Source organism: Zosterops lateralis (genome assembly GCF_965231275.1).
Source record: "Zosterops lateralis genome assembly, chromosome: 13".
NCBI classification, from domain to species: Eukaryota; Metazoa; Chordata; class Aves; order Passeriformes; family Zosteropidae; genus Zosterops; species Zosterops lateralis.
The window spans coordinates 3352294-3370036 of NC_139773.1; the positions used below are offsets into that span (position 1 = coordinate 3352294).

General features: G+C 55.3%; 1 protein-coding gene across 1 annotated transcript in view; it reads left to right on the plus strand.

Annotated features, from left to right (window-relative positions):
• The window catches only part of ZNF609 (zinc finger protein 609), a 64048-nt gene extending 46364 nt beyond the window's left edge, over nt 1-17684 (plus strand). The window contains exons 3-10 of the mRNA XM_083871023.1: nt 2982-3207; nt 10542-10629; nt 10993-13348; nt 13789-14155; nt 14317-14492; nt 14990-15206; nt 15327-15405; nt 15518-17684. Coding sequence (XP_083727149.1) covers nt 2982-3207; nt 10542-10629; nt 10993-13348; nt 13789-14155; nt 14317-14492; nt 14990-15206; nt 15327-15400 — 3504 coding nt within the window. The 3' untranslated portion in view covers nt 15401-15405; nt 15518-17684. The remainder of the gene's footprint in view (nt 1-2981; nt 3208-10541; nt 10630-10992; nt 13349-13788; nt 14156-14316; nt 14493-14989; nt 15207-15326; nt 15406-15517) is intronic.
• The last annotated feature ends 59 nt before the right edge of the window (nt 17685-17743 follow it).

Sequence of the window (17743 nt, forward strand, 5' to 3'; positions counted from 1 at the left end):
TTCATTAGGGGAGGCAGCGGCGGGCGGACACGGACGGCCAGCGCTGGCATGCGGAAGCTTCACCCCGTCTAACTCCCACAGGGGTGGCTGCAGACACACCAGGTTCCTCCAGCAGTGAGAGTGTAGCCAGTATTTAATCTTAGAGCCTGCCCAGCATGGAAAGAGAAATAAATTTTATTTCTTCAAGGGGGATTTAGGGCTCAGAAGTGGTATGGGGGGGTGGTCAGAAGGTACAAAGCTCGTTTTTGGGGCCAGGGATCTCGGCTAGCACAGCCCTGGAGGTTATGTGAAACCTACTGCTGTGGGGTGTGAGTGCTGCCCCCCAGGCCAGCATCACCCCGGGTTCCCTCTCTCCCTCCAAGGGGAAGAGTGGCCAAAGGAGCTGCCCTATGGTACGTAAGGACTCTCCCAGCCATCCTGCATCTCCTGACCTTGCTCAGAAAGCAGAGGGGTGAAAAGATTGTGGCAACAGGAGATAAGACGTGCATAGAGGGGGAGCTGAATTTCATGGATTGATCCCTATGTCTTTTCCTCCAGCATGGCTTTCAGCTTTTTTTGGTTGTGTCCCAGTGGGGAACCTCTGCTCCTGCCCTCACCCTTGAAGAACCATTGTGAACCTTTTTATTTTGCTGTGGAGCTTCAGGCAAGGGAGCAGGAGAGCCGCCTTGTCTCCCCACGGCTGCTGAAAGAGGCTGTTTGTTACAGAGCAGGGTGAGATATGAAATCCCATCAAGCCGCCTTGCTTATTAGAGATCTCAGTGAGCTGCTTATTATGCACCATGGCATAATGCAGATTACGAATGTGACCGGGCGATAATTAGCAGAGCTGGAACTGTAATTAAACGCTCCTGTGCTGCGCTGTGGTTTCTGTTGCAGAGTGGAGGGAAGCTGAACGGTCTCAGCAGGTCCCCAACGCACACACACAGCCACTGCTCCCCGGGCAATGGGGGCGAGTGATCCCTGCCACTCCCTGGGCTGTTCCTGCTGCCCACCCAAGCCCGGCAGCCCTGCCTGGTTCCTCCCTGGCTCTTCCTTTGCTGGAGACTGACTTGTGGTTTGCAGAATGTGGCATTGAGGAGCCCCTTCAAAGGAGCCTCACATTTCCTTGGAGCATCTTGCCCTGGATCTGCTGAAGAGGTTGCTGTGTTTGGGGGGTGATTTTCCTGTGGGAGTCTTCTGGAAGCTGCTCTCGCAGCCTTCTGGGATGAGTTTATGCCAAAACCACCCTTTTTGAATCCCATGGAGTGCAGTTGGTCCACTGGCTGTAGGGCAGCCTTTGAGATGGGTGGTCTGGAGGTGGGCTCCTGGGGGAGAGCTGATTCTGTGGGTGGGAGATTGGAGATGGTTGTGGATAACCAGCTGTGCTGCTGGGGAGGAGACTCTAGGGTCCAACCACTGCTTTTCAAGACCTCCAGGCCATCTTTAGTGCCAAGTGGGCTGCATGTTTTTCTGATGAACTATGTAGAGAGAGGATGGATGTAGGACAAGGAGAGGGCTGCAGACAGAAAGAGCTTTGTGTTCTGCTGGAAGAGAAAATCCACTTGCCCTATCAGAGCCAGGATTGATATCCTCTTTTCTGCTCCTGTGCCTAGAGATTTGTGTCACCAGGGATGTGGAGAGAATCTGTGGGTCAGAAGTTGGTGGGGAGTGGGATGCTCCAGGCACTTGCTGTGGTTTGTGGGCACCCTATTGGGTGGAGCAGGCTAGGTTGGATGTGCAAGGTTCTGCCAGAGTTGTTTCCCTTGCTTAAAGGATGGAGATGTGTGAGCAAGAGAGGGAGCAGGCAAATTTGGCATCTGGTCAAGACCAGGATGGGAGTCAGCAGCAAGGCTGGAAGGGATCATGGGCTGGTGCCTGTGCCCACACTTGGTAATCACAAACAAGGGCTCTCCAGGTCTGTTGTTTTCCCTCACCAGTTTCAGGGGGTCTGGGAGTAGAACTGGGTGCTCTAGAGGAATCTTCTCCTGCTTGAAACTGGAACCCAGGTCAGTACTTGCAGCTGATGTGATGAGTTTCCTCAGTCTGCTTCTCTTCTGAGGTAACCCAGTGTCATTAGATCACAAATGGTGAAGAGAGGAGGTCTAAGCTGAAGAGGAGCTGCTTGCTCCAGAGCTGCTACAGGTCCTTGCAAGCCAAGGTGTGGGGGTGGCTGGCTGTGTCTGGCTTGGCTGATGAACCCCAGAGGATGGGAAGGTCTCCACCCTGCCCTTGCCTTGGCCAGCCACAGAATCAAACCATCAGCCATCCTCCTCCTGACACTGCTGTAATCTGCTTGCGTGGCACAGCGGCCAAGGACCTTGGCTTCTCAGCAGCAGGGTGGCTTGGCTGGGCTTCCACTTGGCATATTGGCTTGTTGGCTTTCCAAGCCCGGCTCTGGCTGTGGAATCTGGTTTCTATGTGCAAAGAGAACACAATGGCTGGATCAGGCTCTGAAGCAGATACTTGCATAGGGAAGAGGGATATGATCCAAGTGCTTGTGTCTGCAGGTGGTCACAGGGTAGTTCTGGAAGGAGAAGGATGTTGGTTTTCATGGGTGCTGGAGGGTATCTGCTACTCGTTTGTCCTGTCCTGCTGGTTGAGCAGAAGCTCTTCTAGTGAGCCCTTGGGTCCGAAGTCATTGACTGCATTAACATCTGAGCCATAGCCAAGAGGCATCCTCACCGGGGATGATTACAGAAGCCATCGGGGAAAAAACTTGCCACAAGCTCTTTCAAGCAGGAGCACAGATATCTCCTGCACAAGGACTTTGGGTGTGATCTCTGTGACTACAGAGCTCCCCAGGGCAATGTGGGTATGGGCACACCAGGGCAGGAGAGCCCTGCAAGATCCTTGTCCTCTCATGGGGCTTGGGACGTGGACTGAAGGTGGCTGTCCTGAGCTTGAGGTTCTCCAGGAATGTCAATGTCTGTTGATACTTGCCCTCCCTTCTGTGTTCCCGACAGTATTCCCGATGGTGACCACATATCTCTTTTTCCCCACAGATGGAATCTCCAGTCTCTACACCCGCAGTGTTGCCCTTGCACCTCCTTGTCCCCGTTGTCAACAATGACATCTCGTCGCCGTGTGAGCAGATCATGGTACGCACGCGCTCGGTGGGGGTGAACACCTGCGACGTGGCCCTGGCCACCGAGCCTGAGTGCCTGGGCCCCTGCGAGCCCGGGACCAGCGTCAACCTGGAGGGCATCGTCTGGCAGGAGACGGAGGACGGTGAGTGTCACAGACCTTCTTGCTCTCTGACAGCGTCATGGGGGTGTTACGATGGTCCCTTCCTTCCCATGTCCCTGCTGTGTCATTCTTTGGTGTGTCCTGGGCTTTCCTGCCACCAGCTGGGTGGTCAGGACAGAGGAGCTGTGTGAGAGCAGTCCGTAATCCGTCCAGCAAAGGGAGTAATGGGCCAATACTTGCATCAGCCCCGTGTGTTGCGTTATCCCTTTGCCCAGACAGCAGGCAAAAATCTAAGCTGCCATTTCTCTGCCCTTCGACAAGAGCTGACTTGTTCCAGAGGTGCCAGGGGAAAGGCTGTGCCAGCCGGCACGGGAATTCGACAGAGTTGACTTCATTTTTGCTTGGCAACCCACAGGTCTGTCACAAAAACTCTCAAACCCTGGGAGGCGGCAGAAATCTCCTGCTGGATTAAAAAACCCCAACGGAGCTCTCAAAATCGACTCAGTGGGAGATCAGCCTCTCAGCTCTCTTGCCAAGCCAATCCAATCTTTTTTTTTCCGCTGGAGCTCATCTCATCCGTGCAGAGCTTGGTTTGCTTTCCCAGGTCCTTTGATGGGTTTTCGTTGCTCTTGGGGCTCTGCCAAGGAACGCAGGGATGAATAGGTGGCTCAGTGGCCCATGGGAAGTGCTGGAACTTGGCCTTCCCCGTAGCCTCAGTGGGATGCTGGAGGTTTCTGCCTTGGGAGGCACGGATTGAGCTCCTTATGTTTGTGTTTGGAAGCAGAAACTGTCCAGAAGCACAAAGGTGAGAGAGAGCAGTGGTGGTGGAGGCTGGTTTATGGGTCATCTCAGTGTGCCTCTCTTGGATATTAGCTCCCACTCTTCCATTGCTGTTCTGTGCAGAGAATGAAGCTGTTGGCCTTTATCCCAGCCACTCCTCACTGAAACTCTTTATTATCTGCGATGGAAGCTGAGCTGAAATCTCCATTCCCATAAGCTGCTTCCAGTGAGATTCTCTTCTTGTCCCATGCTTTGGGAAGGTGGGAGTGGGCCTAGTTTGCCTTTTCTCTCTTCCTGCTGGGAAGCTGGTTTTGAAACCATGGTTAGTGCAGGACCAAGTGCTGCAGTGGCTGCCAATGTGAGCACTGAAGTTGTTTCCCTTGGAAAAAGCATATTGAGAAATAGCACCTGAGCTGTTTGGGAAGAGAGCAGTGGATGGGACTATGCCAGGGAAAACTGGGATGTTTAACTTGAGATGGGGACCTCCACACTCCTCTGCTTTACCGTCCATTCCGTACAGAAAAAAAAATTCACCCTGATTGAGGCAGCTAGGAGCTGTGTGTTTTTTCTGCTGCTCCAAGGCAGAAGGGTGTCACATGTAAAGTCTGTGAGAAGAGACACAAAGAAGGAGACTTCAGGAGCCCTGCTCTGTGCATCTCAGGGTCAGGGGATCTGCAGGGTGGATCTGCTCTAAAGAAATTCTGTGGAAGATCTGCACTGATATACCACCTCCCCATCACTGGTGTCTCCCAGAGCCTGGTCACTTTGTAGGATACAACACCTTCTGATGGGGAAACTGAGGCACAACTGGGCTGGGTTTTGGGACACACAGCAGCACAGAGGAGCATTGGCACCTTCCACTTGTGGGACTCCCCCATCTCCTCAACCCCATCAGCCTGCTGTCCTGGTGTAACTTCTCTCAACCCAAAAACCCTGGAGCTGCAGAGTTCCCTGAAAATCCCAGAGCTGCTGGAGAGCCCCATGGGCAGTGACAGAGCTGATGAGAGCTTGGGCCTTGTATGGTGTCTTTGGGTGGAAATCAGGAGAGGGTCATGGTGGCAGTGCCAGGATGGATGAACTGAGCATCCCTGAGGCAGGGAGCACAAAAACATCCCTCCCTGCCAATTCCTGGTTGAGAGGCCTTGCTATGGGAGCGGTTGCTGTTCTTTTCTCTTGCGCCTGACCCCACCGTGGAGCTCCTTGCCTGTCTGCCTGTCTGTCCTCATTACCCCTCGCTTCCGCAGCCACCAATTTGGAGCATGCCTTGGAGGTGTCCTGTGATTTCCCACAGCCCGGATATTTTTAGTCTGTGGTAATTGAGTGAACTCACACAAAGATCCTTCTCTGCCTGCTGCCGATGGTTGCCACTGTCGGGTGCAAGGATTTCACATCCAGCCCTGCATAAAGGAGAGCCCTGATGGCCTTTGGTCTCCTTGGGTCTGCTGGTGCCTTGGCTCCGGTCACACAGCGTCTTGTCCTTGAGTGAAAAGGCAGGGGGGAGCCATCCCTGGTTTTTGCCTGGAATCTCTCTCCTGCCTTCCCATCTCTGTCAAAGATGGAGTTAAGGGCGGTGCTGGATCTGGCTGTTGGAAGCTGGAGTTTGTGAAATGTCGCCTTGCCCAAAGGATTTAGAGGAGAAAGCTACACCACGGGCATGTCTGCAAAGCCAGATGAGGTGCTTCCAGCATCTGGAGACTCTCCTCAGTACCTCCAGAGGGATCCATCTCTCCCCTTGCTCCTTGGGATGTAGCAGCCTTGTTGGACTGCCTAGAAGGATCCCAGAGCAGTGGAGCAATTCTTGGCTTGCATCAAGTTTAGAATCACAGAACTGAGGAATGGTTTGGTTTAAAACGGACCTTAAAGCCCAGTTGGAAAGGACTCTAAGGTCTCCCTGAAGCCAGCCTTCTCCTCTTCATGTGGGGCTGCAAAACCATGGAGAAAAGCTTCTAAAACCAAAGCCTGGCAATGCTTGGAGAAGGCTAAGTTGGACAAGGAAGGACAAGTCCATCTGAGACAGGAGCATGAAGCTTCAATGAACCTGATGATGTCCTTCCTGCCCTGAACCAACTTTGTCCTTATCTACCACTAGAAAATCTGCCATGAGTCCATGAGCCCTGCTGAAGGCATCCCAGAGGGCTCCCACCACCAACCGTCTGGCTCTGGGCTTTTGGTCCACCTTCTCCTCCACCATTCCGGGTTGGTGTTGGCCCAAGGTCAGGTCTAGCTGGTAGTGAGAACTGTTGTTCATGCTGTCCTGCAGCCATGCTGGTGACACTGTTCCTTTGCTGAGCCTGGCTGCACAGGGGTGTGTTTTATCAGGACACTTTCAGTGAGGAGCAGCTGTCTTGGGAGCTCCCCTAGTGCTGCTATGTGTAATTCTTCTGATACTCAAAAACTATTAACTGGTCTGATCACACCAGGAAGCATTGCTCTCTTTGCTGCCTCAGGAGCTGCCGGGTCTCCTCCATCCCCCTTAGTGAAGCTGGTGTCACCTGGCTTGGACCATGTCACCTTTTCACCTCCCTGTGGTGCCACACCAGTGCTGATCGCAGCAAAAAAAACCCACAAAACCCCTGAGCTATGAGGATCATGGTGTGGCAGCACCTGGAAAATGTCAGCACACTGTACATCCTTTCCTCCAGCTCCTTGCTGGGACCTTAGTGGCAGGTTACCCTTGGCTCAGATTTCTGTACTCCAGACATTTTGATTGTCCTTTTGCAGATTTCGCATGAGGGTATGATGGAGCACAGGCGTGCCCAGAGTTGGCACATGCCAGTGTGGACATGTCCTTGCTTGGAGCAGGAGGGAAATGCAATAGATGGGGATAGAATGGAGAAGATGGAAGGGTGAGAGCCAAGACTTCTCAAATATGTATGACTCAAATGGGTATGACTTAGATGCTTCCTCTGCCAGTTCCCATGGGAACCATGAATGCATCTCATCAGGTCTCATGGACTTAGACACCTTGAACTTCTCTTACAGGTGTCTCTTCCTTCTCCCAGACCCTGTCTTTGCCTCCTCCATCTCAGGTGGTGTGGCTGGAGCACTTGCTGGTGAAGATCAAGGCAGACAAGTCATTGAGCCCATCAGCTGTGGGCTACCCTGACTGCAGGTTTCCTTTGTGTGTTTGAGTTTCTCCAAGAACTCCTTGTTGATTCATCAGGCCTTCTGGCATTTCCCCCTGACCTCTCTTTGTTGGGATGCATTGCTCCTGAATTCAGGGATGATCCTTGGATGTCAACCAGCTTCCTTGGGTCCCACTTCCCTCCAGCTCTCTATCCCATGGCACTCTGTCAAATGGGCCTCTGAAGAGGCCAAAGTCTTCTCTCCCGAAGTCCAGAGCAGTGATCTTTCTGTGTGCTGTAGTCCCTGGAAAGCAGTTGGATGGCCAGGGACAGTCATGCACCATCTGAGCATCCATCCTTGCATGGTATGATGGGATGATCCTGTCTCCCTCTGGCCCTGCCAGGGAAACAGTGTTCATGTTGCCTGCCGAGGTTTGATAGAGGGGACTTCTCTGTGAGAAGACATCAGAAACTTCCCCCATGTTGGACAAGGTCAGCTAAGGCTGAGCCTATCAGCAATGAGGGCAGTGCTTCTAGGATAATGTATTTAGGAAGGGGAGAAAAAGCAGCCCCCATTCCCCCTCCCTCATCTGTTTGGGGGCAGAGATGTAGAAATCAGGAGTAAAGTTGAGCCTAAGGAAGAAGCCAGTAGAAAGTGTTTTAAGGTTTGGTTTTATTTCTCATTATCTTATTCTGATTTGATCTGCAATAAATTAAATTAGTTTCCCCAGGGTGAGTCTCTTTTGCCTGTGATGGTAACTGGTGAGTGATCTCTCCTCACTGGGTGAGGTGACAATTGTGCTGGACAGCCCCGTGGTGTCCCCTGTCTCCTGGCAGGAGCATGATGGCCATGAACAGCTTTGGGTTCCCAAAGCCTGGGCACTACAGGTCAGGTGGGATCTCTGCACATGGGCAGGGCTTATGGAGAAGCTGGAACATCCTGAAAGTGGTGCAGCTGGAGGGGAAATGACGAAGATCATTTCGAAGATGATGCAGCTAGGGAAGAAAGTCATGGAAGAAGGGGCATCCCAAAGCCAGGGCATCCTGGAAGTGATGCAGGTGGAGGAGGAATTCATGGAGATGTTCTTGGTTGGGCTTGGGGGATTTATCTTGGAAAAGGAAATGTGCCCCAATACAATGGCTCCTGGTGCCCACAGCAGCCTTGTCCTCCATTTCTCATACTCTGCCTTCCTGAATGGCAACTTTGCACCATCATCAGCTCTTACATTTTTCCAGGATGCAACTCTGATGTGAGCACTTGGTGAGCAGGATGCTGAGTGGTTTGCACCCAGATTTGGGTGGTATCAGTTCCTTAAGAGCTTCAAAGATGTCACCTTCCAATGAAATCAGGTGGGCTGGGAGTTACCCAAGTGGGATTCCTTCTGTTCAAGAGCATCTGCCTTCTTGAAGAGGCAAAAGCATTGCTTCCTCACTGCTGCCCTTGTCATGCCTGTGCCTGCTCATCATCCTGCCGTGGGAGGGGGACACAGTGGGTGAAAAAAGCTGCTTAGGATCTATCCTGGGGTTTAAATTGTCCTGGGTTATTGTTGGAGGATTAGGAGGGGATTTGGTATGATTGGTTGCAGTGGGTTAAATATAGGCTGGTGTGTGTTGGAAGTCTGGTGTTCCAACAGAGAAGGAGAGACGGTGCCTGGCTCGTTTTGCCCCTTCCTCTTTCATTTCTCTCTTGTGGCTGTGGTGGTTGGGAGGAAAAATGCCAGCACCTCCTTTCTAATATCACACACTGGCCCTGGGATGCACATGAGACTCCAGTGGTTTGCCATGCAATTAACTTCCAGCAGCTCACGTGGTCTTCTCTGCCTTCAGGGGGATTGAACTGGTGGGGAGAGCAGAGGGACTGGGAAGGATGAGGCCTTGGGTTAGTGCTGCTTGTTCCTCAGTGGCTCCCAGGTCCTTGGGCAGTTCCTGGGAGGATCCCACAGCAGCTCCCCAGAGGTGTCTTGGGAATGGTGGGGGTGGGTTGGGGTGCGGGATGCAGCCAGGAACTTCTTTGGGTTTTAAGGAAAGGGGGACAAGCTCCTGCCTGCCAAAACCTGCTGCATTAGGAAGAACAGAAAACCACATTTCATGCGCCCTCTTTTGGAACCATCATCCCACTGTTCCCATTGATCTTTCCATGCGTGGGGCTGTGGGTTCCCAGCAGTTGGTTTCTCCCTCCGGTTGTCTCCATCATCACATCCTGGCCATGCCTTTGTTAAGGCAGGTCCCCAGCACCTTCCTCTGAAGGCAGAACCCAATGTCTCTTGCTCACTGGGATGAGCCGCTTGTGGCTCTTTGGCCATGTGCTGGGACCATGTCTTCTCATGATCCGCTTGCAACATTTTCCAGGAGGAAAAAGAGAAAGAGAAGGTCTGCATTTCATTTCTCTTTCTGAAGGAGCCCCACGTGTCAGGCCTTGGCTCCATGTATTATCCATGCCGAAGCCTGCAGCTGGCTGCTGGCATAGCACAGCGGGGGATGTGGGCTGAGATTTATAAACATGCTTCAGGCACAGCTGCTCCGGGCTCCCTCAGCTCCATCCATCTCCCGGGGCCGTATATCTTGCTGCGCTCATCAACCCTTGGAAACGCGTTCCCGAGTTTTACCTTGCTTGGATAAATGTGCCTGGCACAACAGACTCTGCTCCAGTTGTGTGGAAATCAGAGTGATCTGTGGCAAGGAGGAGACCCCGCAATTTTGAGGGATGCTATGGAAGACCTTTCTGCCTCCCACCAGAGGTGCTGAGGGGCCTTGGCATGGGTATGAGCCAGGCAGTTCTTCTTCTGAATTAGTGTGGAAAAGCTGAACCTCCAAGGTTTTCTGAATGCCCAGTGACTTTGCTCCATGATGTGGCCCCTTGGATGGTTCTCCAGATGGAAATACAGGGGCAGAGAGATGCCCCTGGAGGTGCTGAAGCAAAGTGGCCCGGAGCAATGGAGGGTTATTCTGCCAGATTGGGTTTTCCTGCCAGGGACAGTCCCCTGAGCAGGAATGCTGGGCTCAGCTTGCCATCTAGTGGCAGTAGCAGCCTTTTCCAGAGGGTCATGAAGTTCATGGCTGTGCTAGGTCAGCACTCTGCTGGAGGGTCTGCAGCTCCACTTTGGACTCCACAGCCTTTTTATGGGCTTTCTGCATTTCCCCCAGGGCTTCGCAGCTCTTTCTCCCTGGAGATCACATTCCCTACCATACCTGAGCACACAAGGAGCCAATGTGGATCTTCAGGTCCCTCTTGAAATCCCACAACCCTTTGAGGGGTCACTGGATTTTAACATCTCATGAAAGTAGGGAACAGGAAATGCAGATAGGTGAGACATGCCAAGAGAAGGGAAGAGCTTGGACTCTCTGACTCCCATCTTGCTGCTCCTCCAGCCCTGAGCCCAATGTCTCACCTCTTCTGAGAGCCCATGACCCCTTGTCCACCCTCCTTCAACCCTAGAGCTTAGCTCTTCCTCCTGCCTCTCTCAAGGGACAGGTTCCTGGCACTGTGGGATCATACCTGGCCCCATCTGACCCTTTCCCCTTGCCTTGCAGGGATGCTGGTGGTCAACGTCACCTGGAGGAACAAGACGTATGTGGGGACGCTGCTGGACTGCACGCAGCACGACTGGGCACCTCCCCGGTAAGTGGGTGGGGGGCTTGGGTGGGCTCCTAGCGCTGAGGGCAAATCTGGCCCTGTATGGCCCCCACAGCACCCAGAACACTCTGCCCTGTGCCCATGGGGCTTCCACAGGGGTTGGCATCTCCTCCTTGCCCAACCCAACTGCTCCCATGACTCTTTGCCCCTGTGGTCACACGTCCCTTGTCCTGGGACTGGAGATGGTTTAGCACATCCCAGAGGACCTCTCTGGTTCCTCTTTATTGGACAGTGGGGGGAGAAGTCTGGGATTGGTAGTGAGGCGAGTAAGGGGATCCCCACTGTGCCTTGGGGACAGCACAGCCCAGCACAGCCATCTCTGTTAAAACCTCTGTGTCCTCCCTGCAGGTTCTGTGACTCTCCCACCAGTGACCTGGAGATGCGCAATGGCCGGGGCAGGGGCAAGCGCATGCGCCCCAACAGCAACACGCCGGTCAACGAGACAGCCGCAGCCTCGGACAGCAAAGGGACCAGCAACAGCAGCAAGACCCGGGCGGGAGCCAACAGCAAGGGCCGCCGAGGCAGCCAGAACTCCTCAGACCACCGCACCCCACCTGGGGGCACCACCGAGGATGTGAAGGCCAGTCCCTCCTCCGTCACCAAGCGGAAGAGCAAACCCCTCTCTGACATGGATCTGAACTCCAGCTCGGAGGACTCCAAGGGCAGCAAGCGCATCCGCACAAACTCGATGGGCTCGGCCACGGTGCCACCTGCCGCAGTGAAGGTGGAGCCAGCTATCCTGGAGCGTAACTGCCCTTCTCCCATCCTCATCGACTGTCCCCACCCCAACTGTAACAAGAAGTACAAGCATATCAATGGGCTGAAGTACCACCAGGCCCACGCACACACGGATGACGACAGCAAGCTAGAGGCGGATGTGGACAGTGAGTATGGCGAGGAGCCATCCCTGCACGCTGATGTTGGGAGCTGCAATGGGGCTGCCGGGACACAGAAGGGCTCCCTCTCACCTGCTCGCTCAGCCACCCCCAAGGTGCGTTTGATGGAGCCCCACAGCCCCTCCCCATCCAGCAAGTTCAGCACCAAGGTCCCCTGCAAGAAGAAGGTGGGTGGGGAAGGGGACACAGACCTGGGTGCTCTGTCCAATGATGGCTCTGAAGATGGTCCTTCGGTGGCCGATGAGACAAGTAACGATGACTTTGACTCTCTGGAGAAACGATGCATTGATAAGGACAAGTCAAAGAAGGCTTCTGGTGCTAAACAGGAGAAGATTCCTTCCAAAAGCTTGAAGTCTGCCAGACCCATTGCACCAGCCATCCCCCCGCAGCCAATTTACACCTTCCAGACTGCCACGCTCACCACAGCCAGCCCCGGCTCCTCCGCTGGCCTCGCCACAACTGTGGTCCAGACCATGCCCAACAGCCCCCAGCTCAAACCTATCCAGCCCAAGCCAACGGTGATGGGAGAGCCCTTCGCTGTCAACCCTGCCCTCACTCCTTCCAAGGAGAAGAAGAAGAAAGACAAGAAGAAGAAAGACCCCAAAGAGGTGGAAAACCCTTTGACTCCTGGCAAAGCCTGCAGAGCAGAGGAAGGTAAGAGCCCTTTCCGGGGGGAATCCAGCGAGCTGGGGATGAAAGGCGAGGGGCTGCTGAACGGTTCATCTGACTCCCACCAGAGCCGGCTCGCCAGCATCAAGGCTGAGGCAGATAAAATCTACAGCTTCACTGACAATGCACCCAGTCCCTCCATCGGTGGGGCCAGCAGGCTGGAGAACACCAACCCAGCCCAGCCCCTGACCCCGCTGCATGTTGTCACCCAGAATGGGGCAGAGGCCAGCTCAGTGAAGACCAACAGCCCGGCCTACTCAGACATCTCTGACGCTGGGGAGGATGGAGAGGGAAAATTGGAGAGTGTGAAGGCAAAGGATCCAGAGCAGCTGGTCAAGGAAGGCGCCAAAAAAGCTCTTTTCCCACCACAACCGCAGAGCAAAGAGTCTCCGTTCTACCAAGGCTTTGAAACCTACTATTCCCCTGGCTATCCCCAGGCTAGCCCAGGACCCCTGAACCCCGGCGGGCAGTCTGCAGCCGACACACAGACCTTGAAGCTGAAGAAGGATGAGAAGCAGGAGAATCCGGAGGTGAAGGTGAAGAGTGAAGGCTGTGACGAGAAGAAGGCAGAGCTCGGCAGTGGCTCCAGCCAGCAGCCCTCAGTCATCCAGCAGCGCCCCAACATGTATATGCAGTCCCTTTACTACAACCAGTATGCCTACGTGCCACCCTACGGCTACAGCGAGCAGGGCTACCACGCTCATCTGCTGAGCACCAACCCTGCCTATCGCCAGCAGTACGAGGAACAGCAGAAGCAGAGGCAGAGCCTGGAGCAGCAGCAGCAGCGAGGGCTGGAGAAGAAGGCGGAGCTGGGCTTGAAAGAGAGGGAGGCGGCACTCAAAGAGGAATGGAAGCAGAAGCCACCCATGCCCCCAACGCTGACCAAAGCCCCGAGCCTCACGGACCTCGTCAAGTCAGGGCTGAGCAAGCCCAAGGAGCAGGGAGGTCCTGATATGGCCAAATCTGTCATCATCCCCAAGCTGGAGGACTCATCCAAGCTGTCCAGCAGCCAGGTTGCCGAGGGCCTCAAGGTGAAGCTGAGTGAGGCTGGTCACCTAGGGAAGGAGACGGCTGAGACGAAGGCTGGCTCTGAGTGTGGCCGGCAAGCAGAGGTGGACCCTGTTCTCTGGTACAGACAGGTAATGCTATGCCCTGTCTGCCAACCCAGCCTTGGGTTTGCTCCTGGAGGAAGCCGCTCACTGGGCTTTGCTGGGGCCATCACCTCAGAGAGCACATGTTGTCCTCTGCTTGTGGTGAGACTCCATGAGATTCCCTTGGGGCCAGAAAAAAGGTGGGGCTGTGAGGCCGTGGATGAGTTAGGGAGAGCCCGGGGAAGGGGAGTGGGGTTTGTTGGTCTCCTCCAAATCCAAATGCAGCCTGGATTTGGGACAGGTGGGGCTGTGGGGAGGCAGCTGCTCTGATGGTTGGCTGTTTTTGTGGGAAGCAAAGGCCATGGATGGGCCATGGAGAGCCCAGGGAAGGGGAGTGGAGTTTTCCAGTCTCCTTCAAACGCAGCTTGGTTTTGGAACAGGTGGGACCAGGGGGAGGCAGCTGTTTTGATGGCTGGCTGTTCTTGCAGGAAGCTGAATCCCGGATGTGGCCCTATGTGTACCCGGCAAAGTACTCGGACATCAAGACAGAGGATGAGCGGTGGAAAGAGGAGAGGGACCGAAAGTTGAAGGAAGAAAGAAATCGAAGCAAAGAAGCGTCATCCAAGGAGGATGGGAAGGAGAGCACCAGCTCCGAGTGCAAGCTGACCCCCACCGAGGAGGCTCGCATGGTGGGGAAGGACCCCAGGCCCAGTGTCCACGTCCCCGTGTCCTCCCCCCTCACGCAGCATCAGTCCTACATCCCGTACATGCACGGCTACTCCTACAGCCAGTCGTATGACCCCAACCACCCCAGCTACCGTGCCATGCCCACCGTCATGATGCAGAACTACCCAGGTAGGGAGCCAGGGGCTTCAAGGGGTGTCTGTTCTCAGCTGTGTCCCTGCTCTCAGGGTGGGAGATGGCTGTGGGACATCTTCTCGCACACATACAGAGCCACATGCTCCCACTGTGCTGCCCAAATGCTCCTGGTGCCCTGACTGCTCTTCTCCCCCCAGGATCATACCTACCCTCCAGCTATTCATTCTCTCCGTATGGGAGCAAGGCGTCCAGCAGTGATGACAGTGACAAGTCCCGAGCCAGCCCCAGTGTGAGCTGTAAATCCAGCTCGGAGTCCAAGGCCCTGGACATCCTGCAGCAGCATGCCAGCCACTACAAGAGCAAATCACCCACGGTGAGGGTCAGCAGGGCACTGGTGTTGCCTAGCTCTGTGGGATAGTCCTTGGATCCTATAATGAGGTGGGAACAGCTCTGCTTGCCATATGGTTTTGTTATTTCTGCTGCTGTGGGAGACCTGCAGCCATGGATTCCAACATTAGAAATCCTTTGGGATGGACCAGTCAAACCTGTGCCCCAGTGCTGGGGCTTCTCCAGGCCCTGCAGCAGCCAGGTGACGCTTGTCCTCAACCCTGGAGCTGGCACATGGGATGTGGGGGCTGTCTCCATCCCATGGCTCCTCCTGGGCTGAGCTGGGAGAGAGAGCTTGGACCCAGTGAGGAAAGAATTGTCCTCAAACAGGCCCTATGTCCTCCACATGGCTTTTGGCCATCCCACCCCACTTACCATCAGCATCATGGGAACCTTTTGGGCAAAGGCAGAGAGAACATCCTGGTATGTATCCCAGGGTTGCTGATCATGTCCCTCAGCATGTGTCTGCTTTCTCCTCTCCAGATAAGTGAGAAGACATCTCAGGAGCGGGATCGCAGTGGCTGTGGGGTGGTGGGGGGCGGCGGGAGCTGCAGCAGCGTTGGGGGAGCAGGGGCAGGGGAGAGGAGCGGTGACCGGCCCCGCACGTCGCCCTCGCAGCGCCTGCTCTCCACGCATCACCACCACCACCACCTCGGGTACTCTCTGCTGCCAGCACAGTACAACCTGCCCTATGCAACAGGTGAGACAGGGGCTGGGCTGGGGGGGAGCTGCACCTGCCCTTGGGCCACAGGACCTCACACTGTCCCTGAGGTGACTGGTCCTGTCTACTAGTTCCTGACACTTCTTCTTCCCCCCCCAGGTCTCTCCTCTACAGCCATCGTTGCCAGCCAGCAAGGCTCTGCTCCCTCCCTATACCCACCTCCCCGGAGGTGAGAACGGTAAGGCTCTTCTCTGCTCCTGCCTGGGCGCTCACGGGATGCCCTCGAGGGTTTAGGGTTTGCCCATGGCCTTGGGGCTCACGGGAGCTGATTTGCCCTTGGGTCGTGGCAGGATATGACGCACCGGGATGCCTGGGCTGTACAAGACGTGTGACTGGCTCACATGGAGAAGCGCTGGAGACTCCTTTAGACATCAGTTGAATGGTGTTAATTGTACTGCTTGACGTTCCTGCCGTGATCTGAGGCAGACTCTGTCTTCTCCCCTTGTCGGACACACACTGACTCCTCACCCCACCCCTTTGGTGAGTGGGTGAGCTGGTACCTGCGGATGTATTTATTCTACTGAGCACCAGCACTCGGGGTGGAGGCGACTCACCTGCCTGGTGCATATGAAGAGGAAACAGAAGCACTGAGGTTTCTCGATGAATTTGGGACCCTGCCGTGTCTCTGTGAGGTGCTGCTTCACGACAGGACTGGGGGCAGGTGGGGACTTGGAACACGAGGCCGAGCCTGCTGTGTGGCCACAGTCTCAGGAAAGGAAGGAAGGACTGGCTCACAGAGCCTTGGCAGGTGTCTGGGGGCTGGTGTGAGCCAGGCAGGTGGGTGGCAGCCTGGCTGGAGGCAGCTGTGGGGCTCTCCCAGTCCCTCATCTGGTCCTGCACTCCGCAGCACCCACAACTCTGTGCCTGTGGGCAGGAGCTGCCAGCATGTGGCCAGTGACCAGAGTGGGGCTGGGGAAGCTCTTGGCCCCAGCAAAGCAGCCCCTGCCCTTGGGGGCTGATGCTCTATGGGGCTGGGGGCAGCAGGATACAGAGCTGGGGGCTCTGTCACCCCACAGGCTGCCAGGGCCCCCAGGCCATGCAGGTCCAGACCTGCCTGAAGCTCCTGCCTGTGGCTTTTGCTTTGGTTTCTGAGCTGCAACTCTGCAAATCCCAGCCTTTCCTCTGCCCCACTACCATGGCAAGTGCTCCCCAAACCCTGGGGCAGCACATCCTGCTGTGGGGGGCTGTTGCTCCCCTTTTCATCCACCTTTTGCTTTTAGGGCGGCTTCCCCAGGCCGCAGGCAGGGCGCAGCAAGAAACAAGCACACTTAGGTTCTGCCAGAGGCACGTGGGGCCACGCTGGTCCCCGCTCCAGCCTCATGCCAGGGCTGGGGGCACCAGGTCCTGGAGGAAGATGGTCCCCACTCCTGGCTGCTCCCCAGCTCTGAGGACAGGGGCTTTCTGGTCCTCTGCCCCCAGCCCCAGAGTGGCTGTCCCCAGGCCGACACTCTACCTCGGCCCCGCAGCGGCCGGGCCGCCCCTGCTCTCCCCCCTCTCCCTGCTGGGGGACACGGGGGCCATCGGTCTCAGTTGTGTGTGTCCGTGTTGCACCCGGCCCCGAGGGCTGCTGTAAGGGGATGCTCTGCCTGCTGGGCTCTGTACATACTGTAAAAAGCAATTGTTTGAAAGCTGTTGTTTTGGGTTTTGTTTTCTTTCCCTGTTTCTTCCCCTTCCCGCTGTACCCAGTTGGAAAGGAGGCACTGGCTGCTCTCAGCAGCACAGTGGCCCCAGCCTGCTCTTGTTGTTTGACTCATTTTTCTTCCACTCTTTGTTGTGTTTGGAAGGAGTCGGGGCCACGTGGTGCAGCACACTCCACAAGGACAGGGTGGGTTGATGGACCCCCCCCACACCCATCACAGAGCCACATGAAGTCACGGGAGTGGGGACTGGCGGGGTCAGGGTGCTTTGGAGAGCCCCACATCCCACCCGTGGAGGAGTGAGTGTCCCGCTGGCTGCTCCTACCTCCAGCCCCGGCCGGCCCGGCACAGCTGGGCTCCCAGCACGGCCGGGGCCCACAGCGGCTCCAGCGGCGCAGAGGAAGTGCCTGGGGGTGTCGGGGGTGCCACAGGCTTCGCTGGCAGTCACAGGGGGTCGGGGGGCTGCTCCCCACCTTCCCAGTTGGGTCCCAGTTGAGTCTCCCTTTAGGTGTTAAATGAAACAACAGTTTATGCAGAATAGGTTTGAGGTTTGACGTTTCCCGGGTTCTCTGGGCCAGCTGTTGCCCACGGGGCCACCCCCAGCCCCGGTGTCAGACCGTTGGTGTTTATAGCTCGTTTCCATTGGCGTTGCTGTGTTGGGTTTCATTTCAGTCTTCCTGACTCTGCCCTTCTGTAAAGTGTACATTATTACCGAGTTCCTTGTTTTTTTATATATATATATATATAAATATATATATATACAAACTGTACTCTTCTTGCCTTTGTACATTTAGGCAAGGAGGGAGAATAAATCTTTTTAAGAGACAATCACAAACCTGTGAGGGTGGCTTTTTCTTCCTGTTCCCCCAGGTCTGGTCC